Raw genomic sequence first — 22816 nt, forward strand, 5'->3', positions numbered from 1 at the left:
GGTATCGAAGGCCGCTGAGAGGTCCAGCAGAACCAGCAAGGACACACTCCCCTTGTCCAGTTCCCGGCGAAGATCATCGACTAAGGCGACCAAGGCTGTCTCAGTGCCATGCCCTGGCCTGAAGCCAGACTGTGCCGGATCTAGAAGGTACCAACAGCACACAAAGGGAGCGGGTTTGGATGGCCCTGTTGGATCTCTCACTCATTGTCTGCCTTTGAGGCAAGGATGGAAGCCCCTTTGCAGCCTGGATTGCAAGGAGGACAAGGCAGCCAAAGGCAGCAGGTCAGTGAAGGTGGGGGGTCGAGGGTAGATCTCTCATCACTGGCTCTTCCTGAGGAAGCAAGGAAAGGGGAAGAAGCCCATGGATGCTCTCTCTTATCTCCTGTTGGCGGGGCCAGTGGGAGAGGAGCGCTCTGAGCCCATTCTCCCCCGTCTGGCTCCTAAACCCTGAGTGCAAACAGGATCCTAGGCAGCTGAAGGAGGAAGGCAGGGGGCAGCCCATGAAAGGCCAGGTACTCAAGCCAGGCTTAGTTTCTCCTGGTTGCTCCTGGTTTCCCCAGTCCTCGAGCGTAATGCACATCCTATTCTGGGTGATGAAATTTAGCCAAAAACATTGTGCATTGGACTTACGTAAATATAGTATGATCATATAATATTACCAAAGGAATACTATGTAACCTAAATAGCTATAGTACATCATATACATTGTAAGAGAAAGAAAGAAGGGTAAGAAAAAAAAAAAAGAAAAAGGGAAGAAAGGGAAAATAGGGAAAATAGAGAAAAATGCCTTAAATCCTTAGTTTTTCACAAGCAATACATTCCTCATTGCTCTGTTGATAGTTGATTGATGGGGCTGCAGCAGCTATAATGGAGCAGTCTCTTCTTTTCCGTGGCCTTGTCCATTAGCGATTCCCCCTTCACCTTGCATGAACAGTAACAGCCTTCTATGCTTTCATTTTTCCTCTGTTAGGGATTTTCACTCCCATCTGGGTACAAATGTCAGTGAAGTATTGTCCTATTGTCGCCAACAAGCCCCACATCTGCTCCGTCCCACAATCTTCAAGGGAAAGCTCCATCTGCATCCAGATACTGCTTCTCGAACTGCTCTTGTCATTGGTTTTGATTCCATTTTCTTCTTCAGTGGGTCAGGCACCAAATCCTGTTATCAAGTTTTGATTTTTAGCCAGAGTTTGGTAGATTTGTATTTTTTCAGCAATCTTGCAAATCTGACAATTCAATCTTTTACAAAGTTCTTGGTAGAGGAGGAGCTAAAGGGCTTTGACACTCTGCCATTTGTCCTAATGTCATCCTATGATACTGAGATGTCTGGACTTATTTCGCTTCACCAGGCCGCAAGGGCTTCTTAGGGGTTATTCTGGATTTTCCTCCTCCATCTCAAAGATGCAAACATGAATATTAGCTGGTCTTCCAGCTTGTATTTTAGTTGTTGAATCACTTCCTGCATATTATTGAGGTTTTCTCATATCTTAGGCTTATTTCCATACCTTCTTCCACTGTTTTGCTGTGTGAGATGGCAGCAGTCCCACAAAGGTCATTCAAGTGAAAAGAAAAGACAGCCATACTACTTGCATGTTGCTTCACAGATGTTGCTATTCTGATATGAAAGGAGGCTCACATGATACTGCCCTGCAGTCCTCTGCCGTAGTCCTGCATTCACTCCCTCCTTCCTTCGTTTCCCTGCTATGTCATGGTGGCCGAACTTGACTAACAGTTGACCACCAACTGCCTTCTCTTCCCTCCGATGGGTTGTCAGTCACCCTCCTAGCATTCCCTTCTCTCCCCATCTGACCTTTATGACCAAGAAATCCAAAACATGAAAGAGCACCTATCTTCCAAAACCCATGACATCACTCATGGCAAGAAGGGAATGACATAATAAATATTGATCCTGGCCCTATAACCAGTGCAGTAAAATTTCTACCTATTCTTTTTGTTCAGTCAGGATAAAAGAAAATGTTTACTAATCCTCAAGTACAGGATTCTCTCCTCCTCCTCCTACTCCTTCTTCTTGTGCCTAAGAACCCAAGAGACCCAGCCAACCAGGTGGGAGGAGCATCCCAGGAAGCAATTTGGTGGCAGCAGTAGGATTTCAAAACGATTCTCCCCTGCCTGAGTTCTCTTCATCATATAATAGTACCAAAAGAATCCTATGTAACTTAAATAGCTACTTTATCTTATATACATTGTCACAGAAAGAAAGAAGGGTAAGAAAAAGGAAGAAAGAGAATAGAGAAAATAGATAAAAATGCCTTAAACCCCTTTGTTTATCACAAGCATTGAAGTCCTCATTAATTTCTAGACATTGCTCTGTTGATAGTTGATGGATGAAGTTTCAGGGGCTGCAATGTTTTTGTTCCAAATGGAGCCATCTTTTCTTTTCCATGGCCTTGTCCATTAGCGATTCCTCCTCCAACTGGCAGGAACAGCAGCAGTCTTCTGTGCTTTCATTTTTTCTCAGTCAGGTGTTTTCAGGCCCATCTGGGCACAAATGGGAGTGAACTTTTGTTCGTTGTCACCACCAAAGCCCATCCCACAGTCTTCAAGGGAAAGCTCCAACTGTATCCAGATCCTGCTTTAGTCATTGGCTTCCACTCCATTTTCTTCTTCAAGTGGTCAGGCAGTAGGTCCTGGTAGATCTCAAATACTTCCCCCCTGTAAGTCAAGTTTTGATTTTTAGCCAGAGTTTGGTAGATTTGTATTTCCTTTGACAATCTTGCAAATCTGATAATTCAATATTTTACAGAGTTCTTGGTAGATGAGGAGGTAAAGGGCTTTGAAATTCTGCCATTTATTGCCATGTCATCCTGTGATATTAAAATCTCTGGATGTATTTCGCTGGACCAGGCCACAAGGGCTTCTAGGGGGTTAGTCCGGATTTTCCTATTCCACCTCAAAGTTGAGAACATGATTATTAGCCGGTCTTCCAGCTTGTATTTTGAATCACTTCCTGCACATTATTGAGCTGTTCCTTATTTCTTAGACTTCTTTCCAAAGCTTCTCTTACTATTTTGCTGTGTGAGACGGTGGCAGTCCTGTGATGGTCCTTCAAGCACGAAGAAGAGGCAGCCATCCCACTTGAATGTCGTTTCACAGACACTGCCATTCTTGTAGGAAAGGAGGCTCACGCGATACGGCCCTGCCATAGCCCTGCATTCGCTCTCCTCTTCCTCTGTGTCCCTGCTCTGTCATGGTGGCTGCACTTGACCAACAGTTGACCACCAACTGCCTTCTCTTCCTTCCAATGGGCTGTCAATCACCATCCCAGCATTCCATTCTCTCCCCACCTGACCTCCTGACCAAGAAATCTCATGCATGAAAAAGCACAAGTTCCCATCTAGAACTCATGACCTCACACATGGCAAGAAAGGAATGACATGCTAAGGGATCCGTTGTATATTGATCCCGTCCCTATAACCATGGAAGTGAAATTTCAATCTATTCTTTTTGTTCAGTCAGCATAAAAGAACGTGTTTTCTAATCTTCAAATAGAGGACATCTTGGCAATAAGGGACACTTTTTAATCCTATGAATACACAACCGTTTTCAAAAAAGGTATTTTTCAATGAAAACATAATTGACACATTAAAAAAAACCTCAAACTCTAAACCCATTTATCACACAGAGGTTCCTGACAATTGCACAATTAGGCATCCTTAATCTCCTCTTTAGGCTCTATTAGATTCCCCCAGTTTCATCTATGAAAAAGCAAAAAAAAGTATAGCATCTAGATTTCCCAATGGGAAAACTAGAATGCGACTTAATGCTGTATTTGTTCTTCCTTTCACAAATCCAGTCTGCAATATTATTGTTACTGTGTGTTGCATAGAAAAAACAAACAGAAAGAGCTATGAGATACAAAACCAAATTGTGGGGAAAGTTTCTCTTACAAAATACAGTAGAGTCTCACTTATCCAACATAAACGGGCCGGCAGAACATTGGATAAGTGAAAATGTTGGATAATCAGGAGGGATTAAGAAAAAAGCCTATTAAACATAAAATTACATTATGATTCTACAAATTAAGCACCAAAACATCATGTTTTACAACAAATTGACAGAAAAAGCAGTTCAATACACAGTAATGTTATGTAGTAATTACTGTATTTATGAATTTAGTACCAAAACATTGCAACATTTACTTCAAAAACATTGACTACTAAAAGGCAGACTGCATTGGATAATACAGAACATTGGATAAGTGAAGCCTGGATAAGCTAGACTCTACTGTATCAGGCTTGCACTTTGTTTTTCAATCTGTGCTCATTCGATGTAATTTTCCAAATTGCCACCAGAGGCTGACAGAGAACAAGTGAATGTTTTAGTTCCTTATATAGTTGATTCAGCCCAGGAGGGCTTTTGATTCAAAGGAAGATGAACAGACTGAATTACCCTCCAATCTCAAAACATTCATCTTGTCTTCTTTCAAAGTTCACACAGCAAATCAGAGAGCTTCTCTCCCATTGGCATTTGCACTGGAAAGTGTGGGAATCCTCTCTGGAGGTTCCTTAAATGAAAGATGGATGGCAATCAGGGATGTTCTGACTATGCATGAGTTTTATATAACTCTTCTAAGGGGTTGGTTATCTCAGGTTTGATGGTCAAACGGAATGACCTTCTAGTGAAAAGATGAATTTCTAAAAAGTGTGGCAGCAACAGGAAAGCTTTGAAAAGCTCTGAATTAGAGGGTCTACTATATAGTCCTTCAGACTTTAGCACTATTGGACTTTAGAGGTGGGGCAAGATTGTAAGCTGATGCATATAGAATGAAGCAAATGAATTGCTCTGTATTATTAACAAGAATGGCATCTGAACCATTTCATACATGTACAACTGAACGCAAAAATTCAGTGCTTGTCATATGCTGGATATGATTTGAAGGCCTACAACAAATACACACACACACCCACCTCTGTTCTTTCTCATTTTGCTGTGTTTTGAGGAAATTTCATAAGATGGAAATAGCCCCACATTTCTAAACAGTTATTATAAAAGTACAAAATCTGAACAAAATGGTTATCAGTATATAAAAAACTCTAAAATCAGGACAGTAAATGAAGAACAATACTCAGAAAACAGGGGCATTCCAGACAGGAACAATCAGGGCCAGCTAAAGGATTCCCTCGGGCTTTGAAGCTGCAAGGCTATTCAATGCTAATCGAGGTGGCCAATTGCAACATTCACACTTGCCTCCAACAGACAAGAGTTCTTTCTCCCAACCTGGACATTATTCCACAGATATCCCACCTGCCTAGTTTCCAACAGACCTCACAACCTTTGAGGATTCCTGCCATAGATGTGGTGAAACTTCAGGAGAGAATCCTTCTAGACTTTGACCATGCAGCTTGGAAAATTATAAAAGTAGTTCTTTAATATAGAACAGGGTGCATTTAGTAGGAGATACAAAGTTCACACAAACACTAACCATGACACAGTTCTAACTAGTGACAATATTTTATGTGCACTGCAGTGAGCAAACTGAAAACTTCAGCTCATAATATCACAGTGCAAACTGAGAAGAATTCAGGGAAATGGCTTTTGATTCAGAAATGCTAATTTTTTAAAAAAATAAATATCCCTTTATTTTCTTTCCAATTGACATTAAAACCAAACTGCAGAAATTCAGGTAGTTGTGTAAAATATTCTGCTTTCAAGCGAGTATTGTGGTGCAAATCATTTTTACTTCTTGATAGGTTTTTTTAAAAAGCTAAAGATCTTGAAGTTCAGCGGGATGTGCTTTCCAATCAGGATGTTCAGGTTTGATGCATTTAGCTGCCATACCTTATACACACTTACCTGGAAAAAAGTCCCAGTGGAAATTATAGGATTTCTTTCTGTATGTACATGTATAGAGTAGTCATGTTTTGTCTGTACTTGGAAACTTGGGGCGGTGGGGTGTACAGCCTCCCTTGTTTACAGATTTGATTATAGACCACTTTAATTAATATTGTCTCTCTAGGAAGCTTTAGGTTCTCCTGTATGATTCTGTGATCAACTTCCAGCTGACATTGACCCTAGACTTTCAGAAACAGTTTTTTGATGAAGGTATTGCCCAAAGAATGAATGACATGCTGTTGCTCACACTTAAGCCTCCAAGTGCATCTAACTCTTTGGATCCCAATCCCAGTGGCAAAGAAGTCTGATCAGTAAATAAGGACTCAGATTTGGTTTAGAGCTGATGACTAATAGAGCTCATCAGCAGCAAATCAGAACTTAACATTATGATATTTTTACTGCTTATGCTTTCTCAGTGAAAGGTGACAATTTCCTTCTGGTTACAGACACTCACAACAGGTTTTGGAGAGTCTTGGGGGACAGGCATCAAAGTGGAGTGGGATGGGAATAACCCTTCCTAAACCACCTGGATGAACCAGTTCTCTAAACTCATTGGATACTATCCTTTAAACCCCCCTACTGCTGTTTTTGGGGATGGGGTGGGGGCAGGAGGGTGACGACAATGAGAACTTTTTCTCTTTGTGAGAACAGCAAGTTCATAACATCCTCTCTACCTTTCTTATTTTAAGGAGTAATCGAAAGCAGGGTTTTTATATGAGACCAAATCCATGTTATATTGCTCAAGGCGGGGAGCTCTCCATTTCCTACATAGACATACAGACAACATTATGGTGGTAATGAGAAAGACTCCGCTTGTTACACCCAAGGCAGCAAAGACAGGTTTGTAACTGGACTTGGTTGAAAAGGTACTGCAAGGAGCACTCTGACCATTTCCATCTGTCGTTGTGCTTGGGCCGGCTTTGTTTGAAGCGATGACACATACCTGATAGGTTGAGGCCGGCAGGAGGTTGTAAAGTGTATACTGTCTAGCTGTTGTATAAATCTCTCCAGAAATTGTATAATTCTTCTTACTGCCTTGAGGTTTATAGGCAAGCTGGTAGGATCTTACTGCTGAATATGGAGCACACCAGTGGATCGCTACAGAGGTGTCCCTTATTTCGGTTATGTCCCAGAGCCTTGGTGGATCTGGGATGGTGAATTCATCAGATATGCCTGGGCACAGGCAAGGAGACAATTCTTGGAGATCAACACAAGGCTTCTGGAGGTGCCTGCAAGGGTCATAGTCACAAGGCCCAAGTGTATCTGACACAGATTCTTTCTCCTCTTTATCATAGTCATAGTCATCTGTGTAATAATTTGGATTGTCAGCAATGGCAAGATTTGGCTGGGTGCTTGTCTTGGTGGGAATTTGCAATGATGGCATGGTTTGATCTGAGGGTGCCGTACTAAGTGGAGAAAATAAGCCTTCCTGTTCTGTGGGTTCTGTTGTTGGACTCTCAAGATCAATGTGGCGCTGTGTTTCTTCCAAGCGAATAATAGTATTCACAGTTGTGGCATCCTGTTTCCTTTCACCTGTCTCAACTGTATCTACTAAGCTTTGCTCAGTGGTGTGTTGTCCTGGCTTTGCTGATGAAGTTATGGCAGCAGCTGTTATGATGAGTGACATGTCTGTAGATCCATTGATGATTTCCTCTTTGTAGGCAAGAAGGTCTGTCTTTGTTGAACCCTGCTTTGATCTATCTCCCAAAGTTACATGAGTTGTGTCTCCACGATTCATAGGAGTGCTCTCTGGGGCAAAGGAAATGCTGTGCCATTCATGGGGCAATGCACTGGCATCTTGCAATGTGTCTATGGTGATGGTGAGAGATGTGCTGTAAGTGTTGCCTTGAGTAAACAGCGGAGTAGAATGAGCAGACTCTTGCTCTTGACAGTCCTCATACAAGTTGGACAGCAGTTTAGATCCAGATAAGGATGCTGATTTAGTTTCTGCTGCTGTGTAGCACACAGTTTCCGATTCCCTATGATACATGGAAGAGACCAAGGTAAAAGATGTGTTATGAGGAAGTGGACTGATATCACATGGAACATGTTTGAAAAACACTTTCTAGTGTATCACTGTTGTATCCTTAGTTTCATGCAGTAACTTTAAGGATTTTTGAGCTCAGTTAGAGAGAATAATAATAATAATAATAATAATAATAATAATAATAATAATAATAATGTAGTGTTGTCGACAGACTTTACCTGCCCAGAAAATCAGGAGGTAGAGGGCTTCTGCAAGTGAAACAAATGGTAGAGGAAGAGAAACATGCTCTGGCAGATTATGTGAAAGGCAGTCAAGAACCAACATGAGGGAAGTCAATAGTAGTAAACTGCTTCAAGTGCAAAAGACAAAGAGTGAATACCGCAAAAACACAATCCAGAGCAGAAGAGAAAACTGGCGAAAGAAGGCTCTCCATGGACAGTTCCTGGGAAAAATTGAGAGCCAAATTGACAAAGAAAAAACATGGCTGTGGCTCACAAATGGAACTTTGAAAAAGGAGATGGAGGGCCTGATTCTGGCAGCACAAGAACAAGCCATTAGAACCAATGCCATCAAAGCCAAAATTGAAAAGTTGACAACAGATCCCAAATGTAAACTCTGCAAGGAAGCAGATGAAACAATAGAGTACATCTTCAGCTGCTGCAAGAAGATTGCACAGACAGACTACAAGCAGAGGCATAGCACCGTTGCTCAGATGATTAATTGGAACTTGTGCCACAAATACCATCTGCCTGTGACAAAGAACTGGTGGGATCACAAGCCTTAAAAGGTTACAGAGAATGAACATGTCAAGCTACTCTGGGACGCCCTGAGTCCCCTCGGGTGAGAAGGGCGGGGTATAAATGTTGTAAATAAAAATAAATAAATAAATTCAGACAGACAGAATTTTAGACCACAATACTCCAGACCTCACGATTGTGTTAAAAAACAAAGTATGGTTTGTTGATGTAGCAATCCCAGGTGACAACAGGATTGAGGAGAAACAACTGGAAAAGCTGACACGATATGAGAATTTAAAGATCGAATTGCAAAGACTCTGGCACAAGCCAGTCAAGGTGGTCCCAGTGGTGATTGGCATATTGGGTGCAGTGCCTAAAGACCTTGTCCTGCACTTAAACACAATCGGCGCTGACAAAATTACCATCTGCCAGCTGCAGAAGGCCACCTTACTGGGATCTGCACGCATTATTTGCCGATACATCACACAGTCCTAGACACTTGGGAAGTGTCCGACATGTGATCCACTACAACAGCCAACAGAGTGTCTGCTGTGGACTCATCTTGTTGTGTTTCATATAATAATAATAATAATAATAATAATAATAATAATAATAATAATAATAATAATAATAATTCATTTATACCCCGCCTCCATCTTCCATTGGGATTCGGGGTGGCTTACAAGATAGCACATAATAGTGCCATGACATATAAGATACAATACAACAACATATCAGATAAATAGCAGAATAGATAAAACCAATATCTAAAGTTAACTACCTTTATTAAATAGAGACAGTAAAATATGGTCGTAGCCATGATAGAAAGATCCATAGAATGGTTCAGCATTTCAACTGTATTACCTTAAAAGATGTAAGGTGCTAACATAGTGGCAATAAGGTTGGCAATTATCTAAACCAGGGGTCCCCAAACTAAGGCCCAGGGGCCGGATGCGGCCCTCCAAGATAATTTACCTGGCCCCCGCCCTCATTTATAATATAATATTTTTATATCAGTTTTAATAATATAATATATTGTATATACATATAATATTGATAAGAATATTATCATTTTATACAATATAATGCTAACAATAATACCATATAATAATATTAATTATATGTTATATATTACATATAATATTACAGTATAGTGGTATAGTTCAATATAGTATAATGCTAATATTGTGCTATGCTAATAATATAATATATTGTATGTACATACAGCTGCTCTGAGTTCCCTTTGGGGTGAGTAGGGTGGGATATAAATGTAGTGAATAAATGTAGTAAATGAATAAATAATTTTGAACTTAGGCTCGCCCAAAGTCTGAAATGACTTGAAGACACACAACAACAACCCTAATTAACCTGACTATCTCATTGGGCAGAAGCAGGCCCACACTTCCAATTGAAATCCTGATAGGTTTATGTTGGTTAAAATTATTTTCATTTTTAAATATTGTATTGTTCTTTCATTGTTATTGTTGTTTTGCACTACAAATTAGATATGTGCAGTGTGCATAGGAATTTGTTTTTTTTTTCCCCAAATGATAATTTGGCCCCTCAACAGTCTGAAGGATTGTGGACCGGCCCTCTGCTTTAAAAGTTTGAGGACCCCTGATCTAAACAATGTGGAAAGCCTGCTGAAACAACGACATTTTTAATTCTTTCCTAAAGTGCTGTAGTGTGGGGGCTTGCCTAAGTCCCCTGGGGAGGGTGTTCCAAAGCCAGGGGGCCACCACCGAGAAGGCCCTCTTCCTCATCCCCAACAACTGCACTTGAGACGGAGGTGGGACTGAGAGGAGGCTTCCCCAGCAGATCTTAGATCCTTGTCGGTTCGTAGAAGGATATGAGGTTGCGAAAATAGGCCAGACCCAAACCGTTTAGGGCTTTGTAGGTAATAACCTGCACTTTGAATTGGGACTGGAAACTTGTTGGTAACCAGTGGAGCTGTTTCAATAGAAGGATAGTATGTTCCTTATAGCTGGTCCCAGTTAGTAATCTGGCAGCCAATTGTTGCACCAGTTGCCGTTTCCGAGCCATTTTCAAAGGCAGCCCCAAGCAGAGTGCATTGCAGTAATTCATTCTAGATGTAACTAAGGCATGGACCGTGGCCAAGTCTGCTTTCCCATAGCTAGTGCACAAGCTTTAACTGTGCAAAAGCCCTCCCAGCCACTGCCAACACCTGAGCTTCAAGCGTCAGTACTGAATCCAGGAGGACTCCCAGACTGCAGACCTGTGTCCCCAGGGGTAGTGTAACCCGGTCAAGCACAGATTGCCTTCCTATAATCCGATCAGTCCCACGATCGGTCCCACGACAGGAGGGCCTCTGTCTTGTCAGAATTAAGCCTCAACTTATTAGTCCTCATCCAGTCCATCACAGCTGTCAAACACTGGTTCAGGATCTGAGGAGTTTCCTTGGATTTATGTGGAAAAGAGTAGTAGAGTTGTGTGTCATCTGCGTAGAAATGGCACCCAAAACTCCATATGCCCTCACTCAGTGGTTTTATGTAGATATTGAAAAGCATTCCGGGTGATCCCACAGGTCAATGGCCAGTGGTTCGAGTAGGTGTCTCCCAGCATCACCATCTGGGAACGGTCCTCCAGGAAGGAGCGCACCCACTGCAAAGCGGAGCTCCCAAGACTAATTCCAGAAAGCTGAATGATACAATGATTGAGGGTATCAAAAGCTGCTGAGAGATCCAAGAGAACTAGCAGGGACATACTCCCTCTGTCTAACTGTTTGTGGAGGTCATCCACCAAGGCGACCAAAGCTGTCTCTGTTCTGTGACCAGGCCGAAAACCAAACTGCAAGGTATCAAGATAATTGGCTTCATCCAAGAATCCCTGGACCTGAGAAGCTATCACCCTCTCCAGAAACTTGCCCAAGAAGGAGAGTTTAGAAATAGGCCAGTAGTTATTTAATATTGAGGAGTCAAGGGACAGTTTCTTTAGAACAGACCTTACAATAGCTTTTTTTAAAGCTTGGTGGTATGTGTGCCTGCTCCAAGGAGGTGTTGATGATCCTCGTAAACCACTCGGCCAATCCCCCACCAGCAAGTTTGATGAGCCAGGAAGTGCAAGGGTCTAGAGCACAAGTGGTCACTATCATAGCTCCAAGGATTGTCCACATCATCAAAAAGCTGCTGAGAGATCCAAGAGAACTAGCAGGGACATACTCCCTCTGTCTAACTGTTTGTGGAGGTCATCCACCAAGGCGACCAAAGCTGTCTCTGTTCTGTGACCAGGCCGAAAACCAAACTGCAAGGTATCAAGATAATTGGCTTCATCCAAGAATCCCTGGACCTGAGAAGCTATCACCCTCTCCAGAAACTTGCCCAAGAAGGAGAGTTTAGAAATAGGCCAGTAGTTATTTAATATTGAGGAGTCAAGGGACAGTTTCTTTAGAACAGACCTTACAATAGCTTTTTTTAAAGCTTGGTGGTATGTGTGCCTGCTCCAAGGAGGTGTTGATGATCCTCGTAAACCACTCGGCCAATCCCCCACCAGCAAGTTTGATGAGCCAGGAAGTGCAAGGGTCTAGAGCACAAGTGGTCACTATCATAGCTCCAAGGATTGTCCACATCATCGGGCTGAATAAGTTGAACGGAATCCATCAATATCGGACCAATAGGTGCCCCAGGTACATCAATTATACTCCAAGTATGGGAACAAACTGTAGCATTTTTTTTGTATGAAGGAAGTGAACTCTACAGAAGTCTGATTAGTAAGAAATATTATATAACTATATATGTAAAAAGTCAAAGTATGTCTGTCTGTCCCACAAAGGCTGTTGCTAGGTGACAATCCAGTAGCCCTTTGTGATGTCACTGTATTGGCTGTTACTAAGTGAAGGATTGACGATTGCTAGGCAAAGTGCCCCTCTGTGATATTACTGCAAAAGAAAGGAGACGTGTATGAGGGGAAGAGTAGAAGGAAGGAAAGAGCCTCAAAGGGAGCCATGTTTCCATGAAGAGATTTTGAGATAGGCCCTCTCTGAGCTGGAAAAGGGAGAAAGGGGAGGGGAAGGAAGGAAGAAAGAGAAGGGAAAGAAGAAGGGAGTGGGGGAGAAAGAAAAATGAGGGAAAGAAGAAGAAAGAGAAAGTAAAGTAAAGGGGGAAAAGGTATAATGGAAGCGAAAGAGAAAGAAGGAATGAAAACAGGGGTGCAGTGCCAGTAGCCCCTCCAATACCAAGGCTTGTGAATTTATAAAGTTCAAAGACTAATCTTCTGTGTCAATATTTGAGAAATCATAAAGCCTGAGAAACTGGGCTCGTAATACACCTTACCTCTGCAGAACTATTTTGTCTTGCCTGGCAATCAGCCAAGAATTTTCACAATGGCAGGTCAAAGGGTTTCCATAGAGGTTGATCACAAGGTTGTTTGATGAGCCAAGGTCCCACTCGTGCAAAGAACTCAAGTTACAACTATGATAAAACAAACAAACAAAAGTCAACAAATGTATGAAATACAGAAAATTATCTGTATCAGAGAATGGAGTTTTCTTTGTTGTCTGTAGGGAGGTTGTGATATATATACACATATACACACACACACACACATATAAATCTGCAGATCTTCCATTCATGCTCTAGACCAGGGCTTCTTAAACTTTCCCACTCAGGGCCCCTTTTGGCCTGAGAAATATTTACATGACCTAGGTGGGTAGGTATATAAAATAGGTATAAAAATTAGACATTTACTGACAATAAATCAGCATTTGCAAAGCTTGTTAAACAGGCTGATTTTCCTTTTTGTGGAGTACAGCTGTAGTATTTTCTGCAGAGTCTACTGTAAACACTGCACAACATATTCAAGTAAATGTCTAAAACAGCCACTAGATGACATTCAGAAAAAAATGTTTTGGGACCCCACATCGAATATTTGGAGTCAGGACCCACAGTTTAAGAAGCAGTGTTCTAGACTACAAAAATATATAATCTGCCTCCCCTGACTCAATAAGCCAATTGAAAGTTTATTTCAAGGGAGCTGTAGGGGAATTCAGGTTGGAACTGAGTAGAGCATTTAGACTCTCTATTTGTGCACAAATACTATCATTCAAAGTGAAAATGTAAGTTGTATCTATAATTCTATATGCCCAGGTTCCCTCTTTTATCAATATAAAAGATTTTGAGATAACCAGTCAGATAATCATAGAGTTGGAAGAGACCACATGGATCATCCAGTCCAATCCCCTTCCATGCAGGAAAAGCACATTTAAAGCACCCCTGCCAGATGGAAATCCAGCCTCTGTTTAAAAGCAAGGAAGGAGCTTCCACCATGCTCTGGGGCAGAGATTTCCACTGCTGAACAGCTCTTACAGTCAGGAAGTTCTTCCTAACGTTCAGGTAGAATCTGCTTTCCTGTCATTTGAACCCATTGCTCTGAGTTGGCAGCACCATCACATTGGGGTTTTAACGTGGGCAGCTCTGGTCTTTTGAAGAAAGCAGAATTCTGGGAAATATAGTTTAGGGCGGGGCCTTTTGAATTCTCTGCTACAGGGGTTCTCACCTTCCTAAACTAAATTTCCCAGAATTCTGTTCGCTCAAGAAGAATGGGACTGTCTTCAGTAAAGCCTTAATGTGATAAGGCAGCTACTGTGGTTTCCAGGACAGCAGAAAACAAGCCTGCTCTCTCTTCCTTATGGCATCCTTTTACATATTTAGACATAGCTATCACGTCTTCTCTCAACCTCACATGGACCGCTGTCAAGTCGGGTGTAACTCATCCTGAGGTCATTTTGAATTTTGATCTTGTCCTCTGGAGTATTAGCTATCCCTCCTAATGTGGTGTCATCTGCAAATGTGATAAGCATGCACACCCTTGAAACATTCATCCAAGTCATTAATAAAGGTGTTGAACAGAACTGGACCCAGGACTGAACCCTGAGACACCCTACTTGCCTCTTCTTTCCAGGATGAAGAGGAACCATTGATGAGCATTCTTTGGCTTCTGTCGCTTAATCAATTGCAGGTCCACCTAACAGTATTATTATCTAGCCCACATTTCACTAATTAGTTTGCAAGAAGAACATGGGGAACCTTGTCAAAGGCCTTAAAAGAAATGAAGATATGCTACATCCTCGTAATTCCACCTTTAAAGAACCAACACATTGGGTCAGATAATCAAATTATAGCCCTAATTCAAATAACAATCCTTAAAATATGCACTCATGCATACTAAGGAATAGTTGTGGGCACTGCATTAGGCAGAGCCCTTTGATTTAACTGTATCCTTGAGAGCATGCAGGGACACTTACTTTTGGAGCAGGAGGAAAGCCAGCTGAGGTGTGTGCCTAAAAGATTCTGTTTCCACCAGACTTAGTGCAGGAGAGTCTCGACAGTCCAGTTCTTTCAGATGCAGCATATGTTGGAAAACAGCACCCTCAAGGCTTCTCAGCCTCCTCATATTTGTGAGATAAAGGGAAGAGAGCCTAGGCAGATCTTTGATCCAGTCCTCATGAACTAGGGAAGAGAATGACAGATTAACAGGCAATCCTATTAGGCAATGGAAGTTTGGGATAATATTGATTAGGGTTGGCCCAAGCTGTTTTAGCACTTATGGCACTGGACAAGATGGTTCCCCTCTTTAACCTATACACAGAAGCTGTCTGGACAGATATCTTGATCTTATGCCAGCACTAGTACTTAGATCTCATTCCTCTCCATCCTGGATGGTTAGCTTAGCAAGTACAGGATAGTCTATGTGATACATGCAACTTGTCCTCCAAGATGTAAGAAAGGGCAGCGGACAAAGAAATAATATCTGGGAGCATGATGGTTTGAGTGCTGGACTAAGATTCTGATGATCAGGGTTTAAGCCCTTGCTTGACCATGGAAACCCAGTGGGTGACACTTCCTCAGTCCCCTCTGAACAAATTTTGCCAAGAAAACCTCATGATAGGGATGCCTTAGGAATGCAGTCAGAAATATCTTGAAGGAACACAAAAACAACAATAGCAACATTTTGATCATAGACAACTTGAATCTTTTCTATTTTATCAGCCTGGTTTCTAGGTGTGGCAGAATGAATCAGAAGAACCCTGGAAGGAAAACCCTTATTAAGAAAACCTAATTTTAAACAGGGCCAGCCTTTTTACCGTTGAGTACAGCTGTCCGTTGCAGGTAGTATATTTTTGGGGTGACATAAAAGGAGAGCAAATTGCTATTTATAGAATTGTGTCAAGTTGTAAGTCGCTGTGAGTCCCCCTTGGAGTGAGATAGGGCAGGATAGAAATATGGTAAAACAAACAAACAAACAAACAATCAAGCAACCAAACAAACAAATAAATTCACTGTAGTTTTGCTGCTGGCAATAAGGAAAGGTCCTTTTGACCTTTCTGCTGCAGGTGCCAAAATAAGGGTAGTGGCTTTAGTAGACAATTGTAGGTTTGTACTCTTGGAATTCTTACAGAGATTTTGATTAACAACCATAATCATTGTTGTTGTAAACTATTTGGTTTGTATTTCTATATGCACTTACTTGGGAGAAGGCTGTGCTGAAACCAGTGGAGCTAACTGTGAATAGATGTGTACAGTATTGTGCTATTAGTATTGCCAAGGGCTGTGCCTGGTACATCAAAGACTGGGTTTATCTAAAACTAAATTTGTATTAAGTAGGGTTGAAGTTAAGTAGGCGGTCGCGCAGGGGTTGTGGGGACCTGTCACAAAAACAGCTTTGAACATTTGTCCCCCCCCCCCCCATAATTTTGCAGGAATCCTGTGTCTAATGCTAGTGATTGTAAAGGGCAGCCATGGTAGTAAAAGTAATATCGACATGCTATAATAGTGTAAAGTGAAAGAGAACTAAGTTTTTGCAAATCAGAGCTAGTGTTACCCTTTTCTTGTGCAACTTTATTTCTCCTGGTAAAACAAAAATCATTGTAGCCCAAGCCCACAATGACTTTAGCACTTACTTCTCTCCAAAAACGTCATACTGAGGTCCAGCACATTGATAGCACTTTCGGCTTTACTGTTGGAGTCTCCAACATGCAGTAAGCGGATTGCAAAGGCAGATTCTCCTATTCCTTGTTGGCCATCCTTCCCCAGCCAAGTGGAAGACAGGTTTACGAAATGCAGCTGAGGGTAGCAGGAGAAGGCAAAGGGTTGGATTTCTGTGATAGGGTTCCCAGCCAGAGAGAGCCATTTGAGATTTTCCATAGTGAAGGAATTGCATTCTGGCAGAGAAGACAACTGATTGAAGCTCAGGTCCAGGTAGTGGAGGTTGCTGAGGCTCCCAGCCTCCCACATCACCTGTTGAATGTTATTCTGCCTCAGAGACAGGACCTGCAACATGGGCAGGTAAGCCACATCCTGGCTGTGGAATTCAGGCAAAAGATTGACGCTCAGATCCAGATGCTCCAAATGCTCAGGTAAACAGGCAGGGAAAGAAGTTAGGCCTTGGTTTTTGAGCCTCAAGGTGGTCCACACCTGTGTCTTCATATCCTCACAGGGCAAACTGGTCAAGTTGATGTTTTCTTCCCAAATGTTTTGATTAACCAGCTGCAAAAAGGCCGTCATGTCTCTCTGCATTTCAGGAGCTGGCTTTTCTGTTGGCTTGGCTGCCACTGCCTGGACAAGGAGGAAGAAGCAAGCAAGGAGGCAAGACATAGCAGCCCCTTGAAGCATCTTCCATATAAAGAGGAAACCTAAAGAGACAGAAGAAGGAAAATAATACAGTATTACCAAATTCTCTTTCTCCTGGGAAAAAACCCCACCATCCCAAACATTCAAATGCCATCAGAAGCTGCACCCAGAAAATATCAGACAAAGTGTTAGACTGGGTTGGGACTCCAGATTCAGCCTGAAAAGGAAAAGGAACTTCGTAGAATTCCCCTGCCATCATGGTCACAGGATAGCTGTGGGCAGAGAAACTGCCATTTCCAATATGTGAATCTCTTGTTCAAAGTGATGTATCATAGACACCTTACAGAATACTGAACTCTAAAGCACAATGTCAGATAGTCTGAGATACATACAGGCTGGAATGTCTGGAATTCCAAAATCAGAAATACTTAAAAACCCAAAATTGTGGTGGTTGAGATAGTGACACATTTTTTTATTGGTTCATTACACACAAACTTCTGGACTTTGATTCTATGATTACATACACCAGTGGTTCTCACTTTTGTGGGTCCCCAGATTGGCCTTCAGCTCCCAGAAATCCTAACAGCTGGTAAACTGGCTGGGATTTCTGGGAGTTGTAGGCCAAAACAACTCAGGACCCAGGTTGAGAACCACTGGCCTACACAATTACCTTCAGACTATGTGTATAAAGAATACATATTATAGGTATTTCAAAATGAAAAAAAAAAACCTGAAATCTACAACACTTCTGGTCCCAAGCATTTCAGATAAAGGATGCTCAATCTATAATCTGAAATAATAGTAAACCCTACTGAACACAAAGGGACACTCTTCTAAAGCTTCAGTGTCAATTGTAGTCTGAAATAATAATGAGTTATACCACAGAGGATGCTGTGTGGCTAAGAAAAGTTTGGTTTGAGACTGGCATAAGTCATAAGATCAAAGGCTGTAATCCGCCATATTGATCCTCAAAGTGTTGGCTGAGTCCTGACTTCCAGACAGTGACAAGCAAAAGTTCTCATACACCACAGCGGGACTCCAACAAAGATGAAGCAAAAGTGCCAAATGGGCAGATGACATGGTCTGACATGAGATTATACTGGTCTTCCTTAACTTGGCAAATCTCAGATATGTTGATCTAAAATTCTCAGATCAGGTGTAGATTATTATTATTATTATTATTATTATTATTATTATTATTATTATTATTATTATTATTATCTGCATTTCTATACCGCTTTTCTCACCCCTGGGGGGGACTCAAAGCAGTTTACAACATAATAAATGGCAAAATTCAATGCCTCACTGTGCCGTCGCGCCTGGGGCTGTACTCTTAGTGAAAGAGGCATGGACGTGACATCTTTCCCCAGGGGATTGCTTCTTGCCCTCCTTTAGGGAAACTAAAACTCCCAAGGACCAAAACACTGTAGATAACTCAAAAACTGGGTTTATTGTTCACAAAGGGGGTAAAAGAAAATATACATTACAGTCTTTGATTGTTTAAGTCCATGAAGCTTGTCCAGATCCCTCTTTCTCTGGCTGTGAATGCCGGAGCAAACTCAGCCTCAGTCCAATGACCTATATCTGAAGACAAGAGTCTTCCTCTGTTGCCAAAGGACTGATGTGAAGGCGCTTGAGACTCCTCAACGTTGTTCAGGTTGGCCCTGAACATGAAGTGTGAGTCCCAAGGGTAAGAACCTCAGAATTGGTGCTGAGAGGTAACTTTTGAAGGGCCTTTAGTGCCAAGTCTCTCTCTCACGTCCATCCGATAGAGAGCTTGCTGGTGGAATGAAAAGAGGAAACACTGTCCTACTCGGGGAAGAGGTGGAGCCAAACAGTTTTGCTGAGTGAGCAATATTGATTGACATATAAATAACCAATCCAACTACATTTACAGGGTAAGGGCAAAATCAGGCATGATACAACAATTCAGATCTTGAAACTTATAGTTTGACATATAGATGGCGCCACTCGCGCCGTCACACTCACATATGTATAAAAATATATCACATATCTAAATCAAAAACATATAACTGTAGATTAGTACAACTAGTACAACGATCGGCAGCCAGGTTTCTAACAGATTATTGTTTAAAGAGCTCCACTGGCTGCCATTTATTTTCCGAGCCCAATTCAAGGTGCAGGTTATCACCTACAAAGCCCTAAACGGTTTGGGAACCACCTACCTTCGAGACCACATTTCCCCCTATGAACCTGCACGACCTCTTCGCTCGTCGGGGGAGGCCCTCCTCTCGCTTCCACCAACTTCGCAGTTGCGGTTGGTGGGGACGAGGGAGAGGGCCTTCTCCGCCGTGGCCCCCCGGCTGTGGAACTCGCTCCCCAGGGAGATTAGGCAGGCCCCTACCCTACTTTCTTTCAGGAAGAGCCTGAAAACTTGGCTATTCCAGAAGGCCTTCGTTGACTGATCCTTGTGGGATCATGTTATTTACCTATTAAGCAGTAGACCCTCTGGATTGTTTTTAGGATTCATTCAGCACTTTAAGTATTACACCTGCTGTATAATTATCCCTCCCTGATAACTTGATATTGCTTTGCACCTTGGCCTGGATCTTTTGACCCAAATCGGGATTTTAATATTATTGTGTATATTGACTTTTATGACTGTTTTTAATCATGTTGAAATTTTACTGTTCGGTTTAATGTTTTATCTGATTTGTGCTGTCGTGTCTGGGCATGGCCCCATGTAAGCCGCCCCGAGTCCCTCCGGGGAGATGGGGCGGGATATAAGAATATTATTATTATTATTATTATTATTATTATAGATTAAACCATTAAAACTATAAAAACATCAAACATAGGCATACGCATGAAACATTCTATTGCAGCAATTAATGTAGATCCCTCCCCCCCCCCCCCCCAATCTCCTTCTAGATCAGATCCCTTCACTGCAAGTGTGACACATGGGTTTTACAGGAGATTAAGCCTTACACCCCTGAAGGCTGCTAGTTTGGGGAAATCTTGTGTTCCACTTTCTGAAAACAACCCCTCTTAACCCAGATATATTTCTTTGGTGAATACCTGCTCTAGATGTTAAATATTGTCCAAGTCCTCACTCCACAGGGAAGGAGGGAGCTTTTGAATCTTTAGAGGCATGGTGCATGCAGCTTCCTTCTTCCCTTACAGCAATTCAAAAAGAGAGAAACATTTGCAAGTTTCTGCAAGGCTATTCAATGCTAACCAAGGTGGCCGATTGCAACATACACACATGCCTCCAACAGACAAGAGTTCTTTCTCCCACCCTGGACATTATTCCACAGATATATAAACATCACTTGCTTAGTTTCCAAAAGATCTCACAAACTCTAAGGATGCCTGCCATAGATGCAGGCGAAATGTCAGGAAAGAATGCTTCTGGAAAATGGCCATACAGCCTGGAACATTCACAGTAACCCATTTGCAGGTTTTCCCTTAAAATGGAAGAAACACCTTGGCATGGGAAATGCGGTCACCACCTGCCCTGCCTCAAGCACTGTCCACTGCAAAATCCTTTCCCTATTCACTGCTCTTTCATTTTAGTCACCTGTAGTAGACATAAGACAACACCCATTAAAGAAGTTAATGGTTCATTTCCTTTTCACCCTCCCCGTTAGCATTGATTTGTGCTTACCTGCTGCAAAGGAGTCTGTCAAAGAGATCGGGCCTCTGGATCTCCCACCTCTTGGTATAAACATTCCAGTGATTCTGAGCAAAAGCATGACCACTGTGTGTCTGCTCTTCCCGTCTTGGCCTCTCCCACCCAAACCACCCTCTTGGGATGGGTGTAAGAGCGAGCAGCCTTGTCTCTCACGTGTCAGTGGGGCCCCCTCCACCCCCTGCCTCTTGCTGGGCAAAGGGAAGACCAGTCCTCATGGGTTGTCTCACATCCACCTCTCCTCCTTCCTTGATATAGGGGGGTAGATGGAATATCTTGAGAGCCTCTCCTCTATGTAGCTGTTTGTCTGGGCTGATGAGGGGGAGAACTGGGTTTCTTTGCTGATGAAGAAGAGAGAAAATTACACCCCATAAAGATAAAACATTAGTAAGGAGCCCTCTGCTGATAAGTGAGCTAGGCAGTGTTATTTCCCCCCTTTCTTCCTGTCAAGAAGTACTGTAGACGAAGGCTTTCAGGGCCAGAATAACTGTTGTGAATTTTCTGAGCTGTATGGCCATGTTCCAGAAGCATTCTCTCCTGACGTTTCACCCACATCAATGGCAGGCAGAGGTTGTGAGGTTGGATGGAAACTAGGAATGGGGTTTATATATCCGTCGAAAGTCCAGGTTGGGAGAAAGAACTCTTGTCTGTTTGAGGCAAGTAGAAATGTTGCAATTGATCACCTTGATTAGCATTTAATGGTCTTGCAGCTTCACAGCCTGGCTGCTTTCTGCCTGAGGGAATCCTTTGTTGGGAGATGTTAGCTGGACCTGATTGTTTCTTGTCTGGAATTCCCATTTTCTGAATGTTGTTCTATATTTACTGTCCTGATTTTGGAGTTTTTTTAAAAAAAATAATACTGGTAACAAGATTTTGTTCATTTTCATGGTTTCCTCCTTTCTGTTGAAATTGTCCACATGCTTGTGGATTTCAATGGCTTCTCTGTGTTGTCTGACATGATGGTTGTTCAGCATTCTGTGTTCTCAGATAATATACTGTGTCCAGGTTGGTTCATCAAGTGCTCTGCTATGGCTGACTTCTCTGGCTGAATTAGTCTGTAGTACCTTTCATGTTCCTTGATTCGTGCTTGGGTATGCACATGCACATGGATCACTTGATCACTTCTATTTTTAAGGTGGACTTTGAGGACTATGATCTTTGGAGAAGGAGAGAAAGGGGTGATTAACCTCCAGCCTGATATATTTAGGCTTCTGATGCTTGCCCCCTACCCTCACAGGGGATGTAATATATGGCTATTGCAAAACACATTTATTTATTTATTTATTTACAGCATTTATATTCCGCCCTTCTCACCCCGAAGGGGATTCAGGGCGGATCACATTACACATATAGGCAAACATTCAATGCCTTTTAACATAGAACAAAGACAAGACAAACATGGCTCCGAGCGGGCCTCGAACTCATGACCTCCTGGTCAGAGTGATTCATTGCAGTGATTCATTGCAGCTGCTCTCCAGCCTGCGCCACAGCCCGGGATCTGGAATACCACTGGCTTTCTTAGTCAAAGTTCACAGTTTCTGGGAGTTCATTATTCCAAGGGAGGCAAAGCTGCCCCCCCCCCCCCTCGTTGCTGACAAAGATTATGGTCAGATGAATACTCCATAGCGATGAGTATTTCCCCCTTAGTGATTCTTCATTGCATTCTACACTGGGAGAAAGATGGGCTATCAAGGAAATAACTGAAAGTTTAAAAAATTTAGAAAATGTTTCCAATTCAGATGAACAACAGTGGCCCTCTAGATGGTTGAGGGTTGTAATATACATGGCATCTAGAATAGACAGTGGAAAGCCATTGTGATAATGGGACAGCCAAAAACATCTGGGGAGGCGGGCATAAAGTAACGTAGTGCTTAGGAACATACATTTAAAAGCAGACTGTATAATTGTTATGTTTAAAGACAGTTCATTCATAAAAGTATGTTCCAAGCACTAGGTCTCTCAATGCATCTGAAAAAGTAGATTCACAATCCACTGAAGTTTA

At 42.2% G+C, this 22816-nt stretch overlaps 1 protein-coding gene across 1 annotated transcript; it reads right to left on the reverse strand.

Moving 5' to 3' along the window:
- Positions 1–1141: 1141 nt before the first annotated feature.
- On the reverse strand, positions 1142–21016 carry lrrn4 (leucine rich repeat neuronal 4). The gene is made up of 5 exons (XM_008116276.3): positions 20791–21016; positions 16493–17224; positions 14837–15041; positions 12867–13004; positions 1142–7832 (listed from the first exon to the last, which is right to left on the reverse strand). Exons 1-5 carry the CDS (start codon positions 20876–20878, stop codon positions 6533–6535), a joined length of 2463 nt encoding a protein of 820 aa, XP_008114483.2. The 5' UTR covers positions 20879–21016; the 3' UTR covers positions 1142–6532.
- Between the last annotated feature and the right edge of the window lie 1800 nt (positions 21017–22816).

This window comes from Anolis carolinensis, chromosome 1 (assembly GCF_035594765.1).
Source record: "Anolis carolinensis isolate JA03-04 chromosome 1, rAnoCar3.1.pri, whole genome shotgun sequence".
Classification (NCBI taxonomy): domain Eukaryota; kingdom Metazoa; phylum Chordata; class Lepidosauria; order Squamata; family Dactyloidae; genus Anolis; species Anolis carolinensis.